The sequence below is a fragment of the Notolepis coatsorum genome, assembly GCF_963971535.1.
Source record: "Notolepis coatsorum genome assembly, chromosome: 3".
Taxonomy (NCBI): domain Eukaryota; kingdom Metazoa; phylum Chordata; class Actinopteri; order Aulopiformes; family Paralepididae; genus Notolepis; species Notolepis coatsorum.
Window position 1 is genome coordinate 207,837,693 of NC_140167.1, and position 21,917 is coordinate 207,859,609.

The 21,917-nt window shown below is 42.8% G+C and overlaps 1 protein-coding gene across 1 annotated transcript in view; it reads right to left on the minus strand.

The window, feature by feature from the left end:
- The window catches only part of LOC311225308 (regulator of nonsense transcripts 1-like), a 112,710-nt gene that overhangs the window by 59,100 nt on the left and 31,693 nt on the right, over nucleotides 1–21,917 (minus strand). Inside the window, exons 9-12 of the mRNA XM_084310533.1 lie at nucleotides 21,555–21,681; nucleotides 17,777–17,936; nucleotides 15,647–15,765; nucleotides 6,700–6,864 (exon numbers count right to left, since the gene is read on the minus strand). Coding sequence (XP_084166659.1) covers nucleotides 6,700–6,864; nucleotides 15,647–15,765; nucleotides 17,777–17,936; nucleotides 21,555–21,681 — 571 coding nt within the window. The remainder of the gene's footprint in view (nucleotides 1–6,699; nucleotides 6,865–15,646; nucleotides 15,766–17,776; nucleotides 17,937–21,554; nucleotides 21,682–21,917) is intronic.

A 21,917-nucleotide genomic window follows, 5' to 3' on the forward strand; every position in this document is an offset into this window, starting at 1 on the left:
GGGTAGGGGTTTGAGAGCCCAACGATAAATTATTGGCATTGTAAAAACAGAGGTAGAGGGCGGCCGGGTAGCGCAGCGGACTAAGCGTCTGTCTACCACCACAGAGACAGTGGGACCGAATCCAGCTGTGGTGCCTCCGGCTTGGCCGACCGTCCATACTGACACAATTGGCAGTGTTAGCGGGTGGGAAACCCGGCGAGGGTGGGTCCTGGTCGTTGTAAACAGCGACTCCTACAGTTCGGTCGGGGCGCCTGCACAGCAAGGGAAGGATCTGGGAGAGGTAGTGTGACCTTCCACACGTTACACTCTCCCAGTGAGAGTCTGCGCTGCCAGGTGAAAAGAAGCGGTGGGCTGGCTACACATGTGTCGGAGGAAGCATGTGATAGTCTCCGCCCTCCCAGACCGACGATAGGGGGTAGAATGCGCAACGACCAGGTAGGGGATTGGGAATTGGCATAACGACTTAACATTGGGATGGGAGAAAAACGGAAAAAGGAGGGGGAAAAAGATAATACAAAAGAAATTTAAAACAGAGGTAGAGACAGGGATTAAAGCAAAAAAAAATCTCCCGACTGAACTTTTTTTCTGGCCAAGTCATATTCTTATTTTAACCTCCACTGTATATATATTTTTTAATAGCGTTAGCGTTTTAAGGGAGCCTACTTGTAGAGCCTACTGTCCTGACTGTGACTATAGACCCTACTGTTGTGGTTGTTGTGCCAGGCAGGGAGGCGGTGTGCTGGAGAGCATGAATGCAAGTCTTGTGGCTAGCTTCTGATTGATGGCGAGCTAGCTCCCATTACTTTGAACCATGAACTAAACGGCTTGTTATCATACAAACAAGGGACTAAACACGTTTAGCAATTATGCCACAACAACAATGGACAGTCTCCTCCCCACCGTTTGTATATATTTTTTTACCACCCACTCACCCCCTCCTAATGTACAGTCTCCTCCTCATCATATGTATATATTTACTGTTAGGATCTCTGGGTAACAGTACTGTATATTTGCATATCGTATATGTGACAAATGTAACAGTACTATTACTATATACCTGTAAGGCATGTATGTCCCTATGTCATAAATGTCATGTATGTTGTGTATGTCATAAATGTCACTATGAATTGAAAATGGGGGACCCTGATGATGTAAACAAGACAAACGCCTTTCTCTGGTCTGCATCCCCTTAACACAATAGGGACCAGCCACGAGTTAACTCGTGTTTCGGTGCCATGCGTTGTGGACCAGAGCCACAAGTTAACTCGTGGCAAGTTGTTATCGTTTTATTCCATATTAATAACGCTATTAACGTCCCCGATCGACTTGCAGGACCTACCCGCATATTTGATTTTCGAAACATGCAATACCGGCCAGATCCGCTTAGGGGCGCCATCGCTCCACTGCAGTATCATTGAGGGCGATTGAAAAAAAAAATGTTGTACCGTCTGTGGGCGTTTCATATGAGCCTCGGTCCCAGCCGAACATACTCCATCTTTGATCCCGTTACCGAACGCAGATTTCAGCCTGGAATAATGGGATTTATGATCAACCAATGGACATATCGATCTACCAGATTCCGATGACTAATGACGAAATGCTGCCGGCGATTACATGGGCTGACGGTAGGATACTATTCACCCAAATTACAGCCGGATTGGACATTGTTTTAAAACGCAACGTGATCGATCAGTGAAAATGGCTACGTGAACACACACTGTATTGCTAATCAATAATAGTGATCGGCGTCCCCCACCGCCCCCATTTCATCCATAGATGCTCTGTAATAGTCCGGATGCTACGCAGTTTGTTTTATTTCATTCGTATATATACAGCAGAAATGGCGTTTGATATAACGTGACTAGACTTTAGCCTATTATCTAGCTCCCCAGAAAAAAGACTAGGCGAAAACTGCGCTAAACCTTATATTCACGGCGCTATAAAATGACAACCAACCGATGGATTTTTATTTTCTTTAAGCCATTATGAAGGCACGGTTTATGCACTCAAGTGACAATGAGAATGGACAGATAGCAATACTATAAAGTATAAAGTATATATATAGCTGTTAGAAAGTACATCGGTTTGTTGACAACGCTCGGTCCTCTGGCCTATAAATCGGCGCGGGACGCTGGTCGTCAATGTGTTAACAATCGTGTGTATTGCTACTGGATTTACAAGATCCAGAGTGAATGAATGAATGAAAACTTTATTATTACTTGGGACCAAGTAAGGTTGTCGATAATCCAGTGTACAGTTACAACCCCCCCCACCCCCCCCCAGCAGAGTCCGGTAAACAACGTGGAGGAGGTATTGCCTTCATGTTTAACAACAATTGGAGCGATCCAACTAACGTGAAGGAATTATCCAACCACTGCTGCCCAGACCTGGAATATATAACCATCAAGTGTCGTCCTTTCTTCCTCCCGAGGGAGTTAACGGCGATCATCCTGGTCGGAGTGTATATTCCACCGCAAGCCAGTAACAACGTCGCGCTCTCCAGACTCCACGACGAGGTAAATAGAATACAAGCGGCGAACGTTAACGCCGCCATTTTAGTGCTGGGTGATTTCAATAGCGCCAATCTGAGAAAGGTATTACCTGACTTCTATCAGCATGTGACTTGCAACACCAGAGGCGGTAACATCCTAGATCACTGTTACACGCAATTTAAAGGTGGCTACAAGGCTCATTCTGATAGTGGCTTTGGTAAATCAGATCACGCGTCCATTTTTCTTTCACCAATGTACAAACAGAGAATCAAAAGTACTCCTGTAGTCTCGCGAGAGGTGCAGAAATGGGATTTGACGTCAGAGGAGACGCTCCAGGCTCGGTTTGACTGCACAGACTGGAATGTGTTCCGCGACACAGATAACATTAATGTCTACACGGAGACAGTGCTGGACTATGTTTGTACTTTGGTGGAAGAAACAATCCCCACTACCAAAATGAGAGTTTACCCAAATCAAAAACCCTGGGTAGACAAATCCGTCCGTGAAGCTCTGAGAGAGCGCACCAAAGCATACAACGACGGCCTAGTGGCAGGCAACATGAATGACCACAAGGTGGCGCGATACAACGTAAGGAGGACAGTGTCAGAGGCCAAACGGCGCTACAGAGATAAAATTGAACTCCAGTTTGAACAAGCTGACTCTAGAGCTATGTGGCAGGGGCTCAAAACGATGACAGACTACAAAGGCGCCTCCCTCAAACTGAACAGTGACATCTCCTTAGCAAATGACCTCAATACCTTCTATGCGAGATTTGATGCTGGTAATAACAACACCAGCTCACAAGCCACGGCAATGGGGGGGGGGGGGGTCGGCTGCTGATGGAGGCGCAGTGTTCAGGGTAACAGAGCATGAGGTGAGGCGGACCTTTAAAAAAGTGAATATCAGGAAGGCAGCAGGTCCGGACGGCATCCCCGGCCGCGTCCTAAAAGTCTGTGCCGACCAACTGGCCCCAGTATTCACCGACATATTTAACCTGTCCTTAGAACAGGCTGTCATCCCCACCTGCCTGAAGAAGTCCACTATTATCCCTGTACCCAAAAAATCCAAGCCTGCTTGCCTCAACGACTACCGCCCTGTAGCTCTCACCTCCATAGCCATGAAGTGCTTTGAGAAGCTAGTAAAGGGCTACATCTGCTCCTCCCTCCCCATCAACATGGACCCCCTGCAATTTGCATACCGCCCCAACAGGTCCACGGAGGACGCCATAGCCCATGTGCTGCACACAGCAGCATCACACCTGGACAAGAGGCAGGGGAACTATGTGAGAATGCTATTCATCGACTACAGCTCGGCATTCAATACCATAGTCCCCTCCATACTCATAGCCAAGCTCAGGGACCTGGGCTTGAACTATGACCTCTGCCAGTGGGTCTTGGACTTCCTGACTGGCAGACCCCAGGTGGTGAGAGCAGGCAACTGCACCTCCTCATCCCTCAACATAGGGGCCCCCCAGGGCTGTGTTCTGAGTCCCCTCCTCTACTCCCTGTACACACACGACTGTGTGGCTCAGCGGAGTAGCAATACAATCATCAAATTGGCTGACGACACAGTGGTGGTGGGCCTGATCTCTGCCAATGACGAGAGGGCCTACCTGGAAGAGGTCAAGGTCCTGGCGGGATGGTGCCAGGAAAACAGCCTCTCCCTGAACGTCAGCAAAACAAAGGAGATGATTGTGGACTTCAGGAGGTCGGGGGTCAAGGACTACAGCCCCCTCAGCATCGACGGGGCACCGGTTGAGAGAGTCAACAGCTTCAAGTACCTCGGAGCCTACATATCCGAGGACTTGACATGGACCACACACATTGACAGTGTTGTGAAGAAGGCACGACAACGCCTCTACTTCCTCAGGCGCCTAAGGAAGTTCCAAGTCAGTCAGAAGATCCTTAAGAACTTCTACTCATGTACAATAGAGAGCATCTTGACCGGCAACATCACCTCCTGGTTTGGGAATAGCACTGCACAAGACCGAAGCAGACTACAAAGAGTGACACGTTCAGCCGAACGCACAATTGGAGGGGGGCTCCCCACCCTCCAGAACATTTACAACAAGCGTTGCAAGGGCAAGGCTAAGAGAATCATTAAAGACTCCAGTCACCCGAACAACTGCCTCTTTGAACTGCTGCGGTCAGGCAAGCGATACCGGAGTCTCAAGGCGAGCACAGAAAGACTCAGAAGAAGCTTCTATCCCCAGGCCATCAGGCTGCTAAACGAACAATGAACACTACACAACAACAACCACCAAACGCACATAGCACACACATCCACACGCACACACTCACTTTAAACAAACACACTGTAGCACCCACTCCACATACTTTATAGCACACACCCGCACACACCCACTTTAAACAAACACACTGTAGCACCCACTCCCCACACTTTATATTTATTGATGAAGGATTGCACTACAACTCGTACACCTTACTGTAAATTGTACCTAAATTGTACCTCATCCCATTTCTGCTTTGCACTATATAGTACTGTACATTAGTACACTGCATAGTATTGTATATTATATGGTAACTCAGAACATTGTACATATGTCTATACCGAACACTGTGACCTCATTTTCTTCATTTCTTCTTCTAAATTACATGCTATACTATGTTATTTGATACTATCTTGTCTAGCACAGTCTCTGGAGCGTAACAGTAAGAAGCATTTTGTATGAAAGTATTCTGTACTTCTGTATGACAACTATTAAAGAAACTTGAAACTATCCCACCCAACCACCTCCAATGTACAGTTTCTTCGTCAAATGTATATACGGTACTCTTTTTAGACTATTTTTGTATCACAAACAATAGGCTACTGTATTTGTAAATCTGGTATGTCATAAATGTATAGATGTAGCAGTATTGTCTATCTGTATGTCATGTGTGTCATATATGTTATGATGAATTGAAAATGGGGGACCCTGATGTAAACAAGACGAAAGTCTTTCTCTGGTCTGCATCTGTTAATAACAATCAATCAATATTTAACAGATTGCAGAATGGGTACAATACAGTACAGCTTGTTAAGGGGATGCAGACCAGAGAAAGACTTTCATCTGGTTTACATCAGGGTCCCCCATTTTCAATTCATAGTGACATACATGACATACTACATATAGTAATGTTACATTTGTGACATATATGATATGCAAATATACAGTACTGTTACCCAGAGATCTCCCGGACAAATGGGAGAAAGAAGTTTATTGAGCTTAAAAACAATTGATAACGCAAATAATGTTCTGATTAAGAAAGTAATTTGTTTTGTGGCCTTAACGTTACCTACATTTATCAACATTTATCATACACGGAAAGCGAGCGGCGCAAGCACACACACGCAACAACACCACCAACAACAACAAAAACAACAACACACTGCTTGTCGCGTAAATAACGTTCTGATTAACAAAAGGCATTCGTTTTGTGGCATTCACATTATATAGATTTATCAATAGCAATAGTAATATATATGTTTTTTTTTTTACTTTTTTTTTTAGCGTTTATCGCTTTTCTGGTCAAGCATGACCGACAGAAACAGGTTGAAATGGGATGTAGAGCAGGGGAAGACATTCTGAGAAATGACGGCGGGTCCGGGAATCGAACTCGTGTCCCCCAGATCCGTGACGAGCACGGTTTTCCCCGACGCAGAAATAGCGCAGAGATATGCGGTGAGCTACGGGAGCTCCCCTATATACGGTATGTTTCTTTAGACTAGAATAAGTCAAATGAACTTACGGTCTCGGAAAAGTTGCTGCATGTTGATGAGTCAAGTTTACTCGCGAGTAGAGCTACGCTAGAGAGCAATGGCGGAGTTTCAGAAACTCAAACGCAAATAGGCGCTTCCCATTGGTGCTGAGCACAGCGGAGGCGGGTGAAAGCGCTGTAAACTCGGAACAATCTCGCCTTCTGGTTGGTTGCATTTGCCTGATAATTTGCCGATTGCTCGGAAATGACTGCTTGGTGCGGCCGTGGTAGGGGGAAAAAAGGATATTTGACGCCTCCGATTGGCTCAGGTTAAAATCCGTCACGACTCCGAATCAAATGACGGAATCTCCAAATCAAATTGACGGATATCCGTCCCAAGACGGAACGCTTTAATGCCTGGGTAGAGAGGACATCGTTTAAAAAGGGAAAAAAGGGGAGGGGGGCTCTCTAGGCAGGAAGAACAGGAACTAAGAGCACATTCTGACCTGTCCATGTTGCTGATCTGGTTGTGCAGGGCCAGGAAGGACACGGGGGAGTCGATGGCCTCTCTGCTCTTGGCACACAGCCTCACCACCTTCAGCCCCGTCTGGTGGATCTTCTCGGTCAACTGGTCCACCGCGATGTTGCTGGGAGCGCACACCAGGACTGGCCTACAGGACACACACACACACACACACACACACCACAGAGAGCCGCTCAGGACCATACAGCTTCAACTGAGAGGAACGGCCATTCACATTTGAACCGGAACCGGTACCTTTTTTTTCCTCTGTACTTTACTGTCTGTAATAACAAAAATGTTATTTCAGATGTAAAACTAAACTAAGTCTAAACTTCTCAATTTCAACATTATTTATTTAGAACATTTAGTTATTTATTGTAAAACACACCTCACAAACTAAAACCCCTCATAAACCATTCAGAGAATTTCTCTTTTCTTTTTGAATGTTTAACCTCTTAAGCCCGAGCCCTATTTTCTGAAAATCCAAAAAATACATACCTAAGTAAATGGAAGATTGCTCCACTTCTACAAGGTCCATTTGCATGTTCTTGGTATCTAGGGACATCTATGGATCTCATGGAATGTATTCTCAGTGTCAGAAATATTGTGTCTGTTACTAGGTTTGAGTGGCTGGCGTGAGCTGGGAAGTGTAGTTTTTTTTATTTTATTCGAAAGCCCATCGAAAGCCCTGGGTCTCTTCTCTCAAAAGACTACTCAAGTTAGGTTGCGCCAAATCCTTGCATCAATCCTCGCCTTTTTCCGACTCGATGCCTTGAGATTTCTATAACTCATATTTCACTAAGTAAGGGATAATGTATAGCTACGAGGTCATTGTCGCAAAATAATTGACCGACACGGAGGCCGAGGTGTTTTAAACGTCAGTGAAGGTCAATTATTTTGCGATGATGACCGAGTATAGCTATACATTATCCTGCTTATTACATGGCTAGCTTAATAACAATATACCTAATTCATTTTACAAAATCGACAAGACGAGATCAAATGCAGACGCAGTTGTTCTGTGGCTCTGTCCGCTGTCAGCCCAAATAAAGTGATTATTATTATCGCCGGCAGCCCGGCAGGTGTGTCTGATTGCACTGAAACGGTGTGTGTCAGTGGGGCTTGATTGCGAACAGCTGCGCACAGCGGTCATTATTGTTCCACAGAGGTCCGTTATAGAGTATTAGTACATGGGGTTTTCACATTCGCCGAAATGCTTGCTTGTGATTGGTCAACAGCCCCCCGACAGCGGTCATTATTTTTCAATAATGACAGCTGTTTTTTCAATAATGACCGCTGTGCGCAGCTGTTCGCAATCAAGCCCACTGACACACACTGTTTCAGTGCAATTAGACACTGCCGGTGTTCTGCTGCCGGCGATGACAGGGGGCGGAGCGACGAGCGGAGCCAGAACGCAGCCAGAACCAGTGTTGCGAGTCGATGTAAAATTAATTAGGTATATTGTTAGTAAGTTAGCCATGTAATAAGCGGGATAATGTATAGCTATACTCGGTCATTGTCGCAAAATAATTGACCTTCACTGACGTTTAAAACACCTCGCCGAAGCGGCTCAGTATTTTAAACTCCGTGTCGGTCAATTATTTTGCGACAATGACCTCGTAGCTATACATTATCCCTTACATATCGGACCTCCGACGAGCGCTATTGACCAATCACAAGCAAGCATTTCAGCGAATGTGAAAACGACATGTAATAATAACACGTAAAACCACTGGTAAACAAATGTAGTGCTGAAAATATACACGTTGATTGCTGTTTTGTCAGAGTTAGAGTCTTTACTCTTGGCTACATTTGAAAAAAGAAAATGCAACATTAATTCATACATTCTGTAGAGATGGATTTATGGTGTGATGTCATTGTCGGTCCGGTACCAGACCGCTCTGGCTTAACACTTTGAGTGCCAGCCACGAGAAATCTCGTTAGTTCATGCCATGCGTTGAGTGCTAAGAACGAGAAATCTCGTTATTTAATTGTTATTTTTTTATTATCGATTTCCATTCATTTTTCATCAATCTAGCCTCACGTTACCATTGGGGGATCTATCTGAGCTCGAACGGGGAAAATACCGCCCCCTATCGTCTCTCCGGATGGTATTGCACCCATTGGATTGGACTGAATGAAATGGATGGGAAAAAAAGAGTCCGGAATCCACATTTTACTTGTCAGGCATGTAACCGGAGACGATCCCATTCATTGCTGAGCCGCAGAACAGCGTGGAATGTGTTTCCAGTACCCAGCGTTGGATCAATAAACGCGATCGATATTTGGAATGGCGATCAGGAATATTTTTGGCCATATCACGGTACACTATATATATCGCGATATTTTGACATTTCCTCTAAAGCAGGGGTCTCAAACTCAATTTACCTGGGGGCCGCTGGAGGTAGAGTCTGGGTGAGGCTGGGCCGCATCAAATATTCCACAAAAAAAGGGTTTCAAGTATTCCAAAAAAAAGTACAACTGATCCAATCGTCTCAATCTTTAGCAATAACATTTCAGAACATCAACAGTTCTTCAGAACATGAACGGTTCTTCAGAACATGAACGGTTCTTCAGAACATAGGCTTCTCAGTGGTGTCAGTGGACTCATCCACAGCTATGGAAATGCACTGTGCATTTTTTTTATTCTATCACAAAGCTGTTTATTCTGGTTGCTGTGCGATCTGAGGGGGATTTGCTTTTGTTTGCCTTCAAACATGGCCTCCATCACTTCAGTCATACATTATTTTATTATGTATGCATCAGAGAGAGAGAATGGCTTCTTGCCACTGAGTGAGGACTTGGTATCTGTATGTCATATATGTCCTGATGAATTGAAAATGGGGGACCCTGATGTAAACAAGACGAAAGTCTTTCTCTGGTCTGCATCCCCTTAACAATTGTGTGTATTGAGCTGTACTGTATTGTACCCATTCTGCAATCTGTTAATACAGTTTTCAATCAATCAATCAATCAATACACATCAATTCTAGCCTCCGATCCCATGACGTAATTTATCTCCTGCGGAGTGAGGATTATAAAATGAACGTGTTTTAAAGTGTGATGCTGTTTGTCATTTTAACAGCAGATACACTTTCTTAAATTCCATTGTCCCCGACAGAGCGTGTGACGGGGAGCTCGGACGGGATGTGTTTTGCTTGGTGTTATTATAGCATTAGCTGAAAAGCTAGCGTTAGCTACGTTACATCAAATCAGATGATGGCCTGTCCTTTCTCCAGGACCTGACACTCTGTCCGTCTATCAACAATAGTGCACCCACGGTGAATCGTATTTAAGTCAAGTAGCTACTGACTAGCGTTAGCTGACTAACGTTATCAAATGTCAATGTGAAAACCTTGCGGGGAAGACAAGCTAGGTCAGCTAGCTTAGCTTGACAACGGTCCCGTGGCTAAAGTTGGTGCTATTCATAACCCAGCAATAATGGCTGCAGACCTGCAAGCAAAGTACAGCAAGTTCCAAGTGCCAAAGGATAAGAGTCTCTGAGGCGGAGTCTCAAAAGAGAATGTTGAATATTTATTTTGCATCGAAAATCACAACATGAACCTCACTACTAGCCAGAGTCTCTGCGACTGCTACAGACTGGGTAGCGAGTGCAACACTGTCTAATGTCCGTGCGGATCATTGGAGCAGGGTATATCTGCAGTGCCGCAGCCCCATAAAACGTCCAACTCTTGCGCAACGACTCAGCAAACAGTTGCGTGCGGGCCGCATTAACACTACACTTTGACGTCAAGTAGGGGGCCGCAAAATATCATCGGCCCGCGAGTTTGAGACCCCTGCTCTAAAGCACTTAAAAATGCTTGATTTAACCCTTTGATGCATACAGTCACGCCAATATGATTATAAGTTCCTGCAACATATGTTTGCATTATTAAACCATGAAGATGCTTTAAAAAATAATTAAATTAAAATGTACTAAGAGTAGTCTACTGACGCATCCAAGACAATTTATATTAAAAAAATACTTTTGCACAGTACTGTGTTTTCTATCCACTTTAGCCAAACACGCACATATATATATATATACACACACACTACTGTGAGAAAATAATAATCACACACAAAGGGATAATGGCTTATAGCAGACTTAATGATTTTAGAATATTTCAGATAATGAAATTAAATGTTTATATCATCAACTATCCACTACTTTAAATCATTGAATGTAGAGAGAGAGAACGTGCAAGAGAGCCAGCCTCCCCCCCCCCCCCCCCCCCCCATCGGGTTTTGTTCTAGGTTTGCGTTTTGATCGTCTAAGCTGCCGTGGTGATTGATTGATTGATTGAAAAGTGTATTAACAGATTGCAGAATGGGTACAGTACAGTACAGCTCAATACATACAATTGTTAAGAGGATGCAGACCTGAGAAAGACTTTCGTCTCGTTTCCATCAGGGTCCCCCATTTTCAATTCATCATATGACACACATGACATACAGGTAGACAGTACTGCTACATCTATACATTTATGACATACCAGATTTTCAAATACAGTACTGTTTGTGATACTAAAAAAATCCAGAAGAAGAGTATATACATTTGACATATAAACTGTGCATTGGGGGAGGTTGGGTAGGTGGGGTGGGGCTGTACATTGGGGTGGCGGGGGGGGGGGGGGGGTTGGGTAGGGGGGGGGGACACTGTACATTGGAATACTGACATACATTTGACATAGAAACTGTACATTGGAGGAGGTTGGGTAGGTGGGGTGGGGTTGGGTGGGGCTGTACATTGGAATACTGACAGAGCCATGCTTGGTCTTTATTGTACAACTGGGTTAGGACATTTGTAGGGTCCAGTTTTGAATTGCAGTCTCCCGTAGGTGTTCTTTGAGTGTTTTTGAAGGTGGGTAGTGATTCACATTCCTTTACAGCTTTGGGTAGGGCGTTCCATATTGTTGTGGCATAATTGCGAAACGTGTTTAGTCCCTTGTTTGAGCCGAATCTGGGTTTTACATGATTTGTGGAGCTCCCTCTGGTGTTGTGATCGTGGTATTCACTGACCTTTGGGAAGTATTTTGACATGTACATGGGTACCTTGGTCGTGTAGTGTATCTTGTAGACCAGGCCCATTGCAAGTTGCTGTACTCTGTCGTCTACTCTAAGCCATCCTAGATTGTCAAAGTGGGCAGGGGTGAGGTGGGTTCTAGGAGTAAGGTCAAGCAGTAGTCTGACTAGTTTGTTTTGAGATGTTTGTAATTTGGTTTTTAGTGCCTTTGAGGTGCTTTGGTACCATGAGGTGCAAGCATAGTCGTAGTACCCTTGAATGAGTGCTTCTGCCAGAGTCTTCAGGGTATTCTTGTTTACCAGGGAGGAGATCCGGTACAAGAATAGAGTTCGTTGATTGACTTTTTTTATTACATTGGATGCCATTTTGTCACAGGAAAGATTAGCCTCTAGGATGGAACCCAGGTAGGTAATTTCATCTTTCCTGGTGACAATATTGTCACCCACTGTAACTGAGAAGCCGTCTGTTTTGCTGAGTTTGTTATTTGAACCGAAGAGAATGGACTCTGTTTTGCCCATGTGTAATGATAGTTTGTTATCAGCGAGCCAGGTGCAGATTTTGCCTAGTTCCGAGCTGAGGGTTTTTTCAACCTGTAACTTGTTCTCGTCAGAGACCAGCAGGGCTGAGTCGTCCGCAAACAGGAACAAGTTGCAGTCACAAGCTGACGACAGTGGTGATGATGTCACACTTGAATGTAAACAGGAAGAGTTTTAACACACTGAGATGGAAACTGGATGATGTAAAGAAAAGAATAACCAATAAATATGAAGTTATGTTTAAACTTCTGTTGTCAAGCATTGTCAATATAACCCACACCCTCACCTCACGAATGGAACTAGTGTTGCGGAGTCGACTTTGAGCGTTTTCCAGGGTTAGCATCCAACGCTAGTTAGCTTAGCCTAGTCATCATGGATAACTTGGTTAGCAGCTAACGTTAGCCCATTGCTTGCGTCAATTAAATTGCATGTAATTTAAGGTCCGCGCTGGTCATGTGTCTATAATGAAATAAGAGGAAAGCTCTGCGCTAAAGCAAGTCTCATCAGCCGTGACAACATATACTCGATGTTCATGATATAAAAATGTACTACATCTCATGTAGAACAAGCCGCGATACATCAAGTATACTCGATATATCGCCCAGCCCTGTGTATGCGAGTGTGTGTGTGCTGATCAAGAAATAAGATAATCGATTTTTCAGCCCGCTTCTCTAGCGTGCATAAGTACACATATACTATCGATAATCTAGCGTTTATTTGAAAAAGATTCATAAATAGGCCGAAAAATGACAACGTGTTTTGTGTATTCCACTAAAGCGCGATTCCTGCAGAATGACCTTTTTTTCTGGAAGTTTAAAAAAAAACTAGCGTTTTTCAAAATGGTATAAATCGGAAATGTACAGATTTAAAAACTATCCGTTTGGACAATGTTGACTGGAAACAAGTCATTGATAAGCGACAGGCGTATTAGACACATAGCCATAATTTAAGATATAGTTTATGCGTTCGCAAATGTGCTCGCCCTCCCATTGATTAGAGCGCCGGCACTCAAGCGCTAAATCGTGCGCCCCCTGCTGGCACTCAAAGTGTTAAGAGGTTAAATAAACATTATCTGGCCATCCTCAGTAAATACTATCCAAGTCCTCTGACCTCACCGGTCGGTACCCTTAACCCTTTCACTGCCACACGACAGAAGGTTAGCCCTTTACTATCACACAACCGACGGCGATGCTCCATCATTAGCATCATTAGCTCCGCGGATGCGGAGCTAATGATGCTAATGATGGAGCATCGCCGTCGGTTGTGTGATAGTAAAGGGCTAACCTTCTGTATTGTCACAGTGAAAGGGTTAACCGGCTGTCGTGTGGCAGTGAAAGGGTTAAAAGTACAGAGTTCAGTACCCAACCCTAGCTACCATAGAATATTAGATAATGTTGTCAGAGATTCGCATTGGTTTGGTCCATGGGACTACTACTACTACTACTACTACTACTACAAAGGTGCTATTTGGATGAACATTCCTGTGGCATTTGGACATTCCAACTCTCTTGCGTGTCATGCACTGGGCGATCGAGGCCCAACAGCGTCCCGGAAAAATGCAGAAACATCATGTACAATTTCCCCCATGTGCCCGCCCATGTAAACTCATAATTAGCTCAAACTCGCAACATGTAATCACACCAAGCAAACGTACTCGTTTGGTGTAGCATTGTATACTGTATTTTATATTGTATATATAGTCTAGTATATATATATATATATATATTAGTGCCGTCAATAGATAAAAAGAAATTAACTAATTCATCTCAAAATGTTCTGTAATTAATCTAGATTAAAAATAGAATTTTTCTACTTGAGACCGAAGCTTGTAACAGATATTTACTTGAGTAAAATCATGAAATGAATGTAAAATCAACACAAAGAAAGTATATTTAGATTCAAAGACTATTTTAATAGCTCTCTTTGAATAGTTTCTCTCCTGTGAAATACAAATGTTTCTTATATCCGCGGCGCTAAGATTGAAGATTTTTCACTAATCTAGATACATTTATTTTAATGCTTTAAATAATTTTAATTAATCTCCAAAGTTAAAGCATTAACAGCCCTAATATATATATACCATATATATATATAGTCTAGTATATATATATATATATATATATATATATATATATATATATATACACACACAGTATATGTACGGTATATAGTCTAGTATGGAATAGTTTTTCTTATACAGTCCAACTAGTAGTCAAAGTGTTTACCTCCGTGTTGTTCTTCTACTGTCATTAAGCTGCTGTAGAGAAGTAACAGCTCCCACGTAGAGTTGAACGACGTTCCACTGTCAAACAGCTCTGCCCAAAGAACTAACCGGTGCTACTTATACCCATACAGGGGATTCAATTTAAGACCTTTTTAATACCAATTATAAATCTTGCACGTTCCATACGAGCTCTCGCCAGACGCACCGAGCTCCCAGTAGCCACGCAAAAAAAACAACGACTTGAATACAAAAACATTTCATATATTTAATATTATTTAAATATTATTGGGAAATTGTCATAAAATATGAAGTGATTAAAATTGTTTATGATCACTGAGAAAAGTCGTTTGTGGAATCCATTTTATACGAATCACTGTGCAACTGCCATATGGTCACAACGAGTCTGAAAGCCCAGCCACTTACTAGCCTACTGACTCCTAGTGCCAGGGTTGCTATGCAACTACATTCTTAGAATGTGCATGTTTTTTTTCGATCAACAGCGCAACACAGTTTGTTTGTATTACCTGCCAAGCGGTAGATGGGTGTTCAGTGTGTGACCGTGGTGTTCAGTGTGTGACCGTGGTGTTCAGTATGTGACCGTGGTGTTCAGTATGTGACCGTGGTGTTCAGTATGTGACCGTGGTGTTCAGTATGTGACCGTGGTGTTCAGTATGTGACCGTGGTGTTCAGTATGTGACCGTGGTGTTCAGTATGTCACCGTGGTGTTCAGTGTGTGACCGTGGTGTTCAGTATGTGACCGTGGTGTTCAGTATGTCACCATGCCGTGGTACAACAATCATGACATTTTTTGCCTATTTTTAAACTGAATCAAACCGCACTTTTTTACTCTGTCTATTCTATTTTATTATTTTTATTACTGAATGAAACCATAAACAGAGAGGCCTATTGGGATGCTAGATCCTAATCTGAAAAACCTTTTTACCTTACCACCTCTATCTTTTTTATGCTTGCTTTTATGCCTGTATTTTTTTTTTACTGCTGTGAAGCACTTTGAACTGCAATTTCTGTATGAAAAGTGCTATACAAAGTTATTATTATTATAACATTATACAAATCCTACAGAAGCCACCTTAGGTACACCAAAGGAATTGACCATAATACATCAGGGAGAACCAAGTGTTACCCGTTGCCCTGTCTGGCCAGGTGGTAGACGATGGTGGCAGAGGTGACGGTCTTGCCTGTGCCGGGTGGGCCCTGGATCAGGCTGAGGGGTCTCTGCAGGACTGTCTTCACAGCATACACCTGGAGCAACACACATACACGGTCTTCATACACTGTTAGGGTTACATACACCTGGACTATTGTTATTATACAACGCCTTTAGTGTACTATTGTTATTATACAACGCCTTTAGTGTACTATTGTTATTATACAACGCCTTTAGTGTACTATTGTTATTATACAACACCTTTAGTGTACTATTGTTATTATACAACGCCTTTAGTGTACTATTGTTATTATACAACGCCTTTAGTGTACTATTGTTATTATACAACGCCTTTAGTGTACTATTGTTATTATACAACGCCTTTAGTGTACTATTGTTATTATACAACGCCTTTAGTGTACTATTGTTATTATACAACGCCTTTAGTGTACTATTGTTATTATACAACGCTTTTAGTGTACTATTGTTATTATACAACGCTTTTAGTGCACTATTGTTATTATACAACGCCTTTAGTGTACTATTGTTATTATACAACGCCTTTAGTGGACTATTGTTATTATACAACGCCTTTAGTGTACTATTATTATACAACGCCTTTAGTGTACTATTGTTATTATACAACGCCTTTAGTGTACTATTGTTATTATACAACACCTTTAGTGTACTATTGTTATTATACAACGCCTTTAGTGTACTATTGTTATTATACAACGCCTTTAGTGTACTATTGTTATTATACAACGCCTTTAGTGTACTATTGTTATTATACAACGCCTTTAGTGTACTATTGTTATTATACAACGCCTTTAGTGTACTATTGTTATTATACAACGCTTTTAGTGCACTATTGTTATTATACAACGCTTTTAGTGCACTATTGTTATTATACAACGCCTTTAGTGTACTATTGTTATTATACAACGCCTTTAGTGTACTATTGTTATTATACAACGCCTTTAGTGTACTATTGTTATTATACAACGCCTTTAGTGTACTATTGTTATTATACAACGCCTTTAGTGTACTATTGTTATTATACAACGCCTTTAGTGTACTATTGTTATTATACAACGCTTTTAGTGTACTATTGTTATTATACAACGCCTTTAGTGTACTATTGTTATTATACAACGCCTTTAGTGTACTATTGTTATTATACAACGCCTTTAGTGTACTATTGTTATTATACAACGCCTTTAGTGTACTATTGTTATTATACAACGCTTTTAGTGCACTATTGTTATTATACAACGCCTTTAGTGTACTATTGTTATTATACAACGCCTTTAGTGTACTATTGTTATTATACAACGCCTTTAGTGTACTATTGTTATTATACAACGCCTTTAGTGTACTATTGTTATTATACAACGCCTTTAGTGTACTATTGTTATTATACAACGCTTTTAGTGCACTATTGTTATTATACAACGCATTTAGTGTACTATTGTTATTATACAACGCCTTTAGTGTACTATTGTTATTATACAACGCCTTTAGTGTACTATTGTTATTATACAACGCTTTTAGTGCACTATTGTTATTATACAACGCCTTTAGTGTACTATTGTTATTATACAACGCCTTTAGTGTACTATTGTTATTATACAACGCCTTTAGTGTACTATTGTTATTATACAACGCCTTTAGTGTACTATTGTTATTATACAACGCCTTTAGTGTACTATTGTTATTATACAACGCTTTTAGTGTACTATTGTTATTATACAACGCCTTTAGTGTACTATTGTTATTATACAACGCTTTTAGTGCACTATTGTTATTATACAACGCATTTAGTGTACTATTGTTATTATACAACGCCTTTAGTGTACTATTGTTATTATACAACGCCTTTAGTGTACTATTGTTATTATACAACGCCTTTAGTGGACTATTGTTATTATACAACGCCTTTAGTGCACTATTGTTATTATACAACGCTTTTATCACAAAAGCCTCACCTAACTTTTTCCAAAACTATTCAATATGAAATACACTTAATTTCAAGCAATGACAGAAAGCCATATTGAAATGCATTATTAAAAGAAGTATATATTTGATTGTAGTTGTGGGCCAGACCTGCGAGTGGTTGAGGTCCGGCAGGCCCTGGGCGGTGAAGCGCTTGGGCAGCTGGCACTTGATGACCACGTCCTCCACCTCGTGGCCCAGCAGCTTGTGGTAGATGTAGCCTGAAACAGAGGTCTCATCCACCGCAAAGGTCTTCAGGGCACTCTGCATTCTGTGTCACAGTACAGATACAACATGGATCCGTTTATTTAGGATCCCCATTAGTGGTTACCTCAGTGACAACTACTCTTCCTGGGGTCCTCTCAAAATAACAACACATTCAACATAAAATCATTGTACAATCACAATAAAACAATACGTCCATGCTGCACATTGTACAAGCAGCAACAGATAGTAATGTGTCTGTCTACAGAGGTGAAGGGTCACAGAGGTGAAGGGTCACAGAGGTGAAGGGTCACAGAGGTGAAGGGTCACAGAGGGCCCAACGCTCCCCTGCCACCTGACACAGAGGGCCCACCGCTCCCCTGCCACCTGACACAGGGGGCCCACCGCTCCCCTGCCACCTGACACAGAGGGCCCACCGCTCCCCTGCCACCTGACACAGAGGGCCCAACGCTCCCCTGCCACCTGACACAGAGGGCCCACCGCTCCCCTGCCACCACACAGAGGGCCCACCGCTCCCCTGCCACCTGACACAGAGGGCCCAACGCTCCCCTGCCACCACACAGAGGGCCCAACGCTCCCCTGCCACCTGACACAGAGGGCCCACCGCTCCCCTGCCACCACACAGAGGGCCCAACGCTCCCCTGCCACCACACAGAGGGCCCACCGCTCCCCTGCCACCACACAGAGGGCCCACCGCTCCCCTGCCACCTGACACAGAGGGCCCACCGCTCCCCTGCCACCTGACACAGAGGGCCCACCGCTCCCCTGCCACCTGACACAGGGGGCCCACCGCTCCCCTGCCACCTGACACAGAGGGCCCACCGCTCCCCTGCCACCTGACACAGAGGGCCCACCGCTCCCCTGCCACCTGACACAGAGGGCCCACCGCTCCCCTGCCACCTGACACAGAGGGCCCACCGCTCCCCTGCCACCTGACACAGGGGGCCCACCGCTCCCCTGCCACCTGACACAGAGGGCCCACCGCTCCCCTGCCACCTGACACAGAGGGCCCACCGCTCCCCTGCCACCTGACACAGAGGGCCCACCGCTCCCCTGCCACCACACAGAGGGCCCAACGCTCCCCTGCCACCTGACACAGAGGGCCCACCGCTCCCCTGCCACCTGACACAGAGGGCCCACCGCTCCCCTGCCACCTGACACAGAGGGCCCACCGCTCCCCTGCCACCTGACACAGAGGGCCCAACGCTCCCCTGCCACCTGACACAGAGGGCCCACCGCTCCCCTGCCACCTGACACAGGGGGCCCACCGCTCCCCTGCCACCTGACACAGAGGGCCCACCGCTCCCCTGCCACCACACAGAGGGCCCACCGCTCCCCTGCCACCTGACACAGAGGGCCCAACGCTCCCCTGCCACCTGACACAGAGGGCCCAACGCTCCCCTGCCACCTGACACAGAGGGCCCAACGCTCCCCTGCCACCTGACACAGAGGGCCCAACGCTCCCCTGCCACCTGACACAGAGGGCCCACCGCTCCCCTGCCACCACACAGAGGGCCCAACGCTCCCCTGCCACCTGACACAGAGGGCCCAACGCTCCCCTGCCACCTGACACAGATGCCCTCATTTGGATAAATATATATTTTTAAGTATATCATAAAAGATAATGATTTCTTTTTGGAAAAATCTGTTCTCAATTTCTTTTTTAAGTCTCACTGGTAATATGTAATGGCAGTTTGTTCCAGTTTGACACATTACAGTTCTCTTTAATTACTTAGTTTTGGGTAGTGGAAGCATGAATATTTCCATAGCTGCATGTCTGGTATTATACACATGTTGATCTTTAGTATGTATCATCTGTGTATATAAACATATAGGCATCATCTGTGTATATAAACATATAGGCATCATCTGTGTATATAAACATATAGGCATCATCTGTGTATATAAACATATAGGCATCATCTGTGTATATAAACATGTAGGCATCATCTGTGTATATAAACATATAGGCATCATCTGTGTATATAAACATATAGGCATCATCTGTGTATATAAACATATAGGCATCATCTGTGTATATAAACATATAGGCATCATCTGTGTATATAAACATATAGGCATCATCTGTGTATATAAACATATAGGCATCATCTGTGTATATAAACATATAGGCATCATCTGTGTATATAAACATATAGGCATCATCTGTGTATATAAACATATAGGCATCATCTGTGTATATAAACATATAGGCATCATCTGTGTATATAAACATATAGGCATCATCTGTGTATATAAACATATAGGCATCATCTGTGTATATAAACATATAGGCATCATCTGTGTATATAAACATATAGGCATCATCTGTGTATATAAACATATAGGCATCATCTGTGTATATAAACATATAGGCATCATCTGTGTATATAAACATATAGGCATCATCTGTGTATATAAACATATAGGCATCATCTGTGTATATAAACATATAGGCATCATCTGTGTATATAAACATATAGGCATCATCTGTGTATATAAACATATAGGCATCATCTGTGTATATAAACATGTAGGCATCATCTGTGTATATAAACATATAGGCATCATCTGTGTGTATAAACATATAGGCATCATCTGTGTATATAAACATATAGGCATCATCTGTGTATATAAACATATAGGTATCATCTGTGTATATAAACATGTAGGCATCATCTGTGTATATAAACATATAGGCATCATCTGTGTATATAAACATGTAGGCATCATCTGTGTATATAAACATATAGGCATCATCTGTGTATATAAACATATAGGCATCATCTGTGTATATAAACATATAGGCATCATCTGTGTATATAAACATATAGGCATCATCTGTGTATATAAACATATAGGCATCATCTGTGTATATAAACATATAGGCATCATCTGTGTATATAAACATATAGGCATCATCTGTGTATATAAACATATAGGCATCATCTGTGTATATAAACATATAGGCATCATCTGTGTATATAAACATATAGGCATCATCTGTGTATATAAACATATAGGCATCATCTGTGTATATAAACATATAGGCATCATCTGTGTATATAAACATGTAGGCATCATCTGTGTATATAAACATATAGGCATCATCTGTGTATATAAACATATAGGCATCATCTGTGTATATAAACATATAGGCATCATCTGTGTATATAAACATATAGGCATCATCTGTGTATATAAACATATAGGCATCATCTGTGTATATAAACATATAGGCATCATCTGTGTATATAAACATATAGGCATCATCTGTGTATATAAACATATAGGCATCATCTGTGTATATAAACATATAGGCATCATCTGTGTATATAAACATATAGGCATCATCTGTGTATATAAACATATAGGCATCATCTGTGTATATAAACATATAGGCATCATCTGTGTATATAAACATATAGGCATCATCTGTGTATATAAACATATAGGCATCATCTGTGTATATAAACATATAGGCATCATCTGTGTATATAAACATATAGGCATCATCTGTGTATATAAACATATAGGCACTCTCAAGGTACAGATATTTCTACCAGATCATGCTACAAGCCATCAGAGTGGCACGGAAACACAGAGGTGGCCACATATCAAGATGACGGGGGGGTTGTGAGGACGGTATGAACTGGCAACACACCTGTCGAAGGAAGTGGACTTCCACACAAAGTCCACCTGGAAGTTGTGCGGTATCTCCACCGGCGCGCCCACGCTGCTGCGCAGCTCTATAGCAATCTCATCTCCGTAGTCTTTCACAAAGAAGGACGCTAAGGAATTCAGTATAGAAAAAGTAACCTTTCTTGCTGTGGAAATATGGTTAGAAAACAGACGGGGTTAAATAGGCTTTATTAGGTGAGGACAAAATACAGGTAGTACAGAGACAACATTGCTACACAAAAGGCCCCGGCAATAGCTTGGAAAGAGGAGTCACAAAAATGTGTTTCTCAATCTCATTGCATTTTTTTAACAGAAGGTATGTAAATAGTTTAGTTTCACTTTGTTG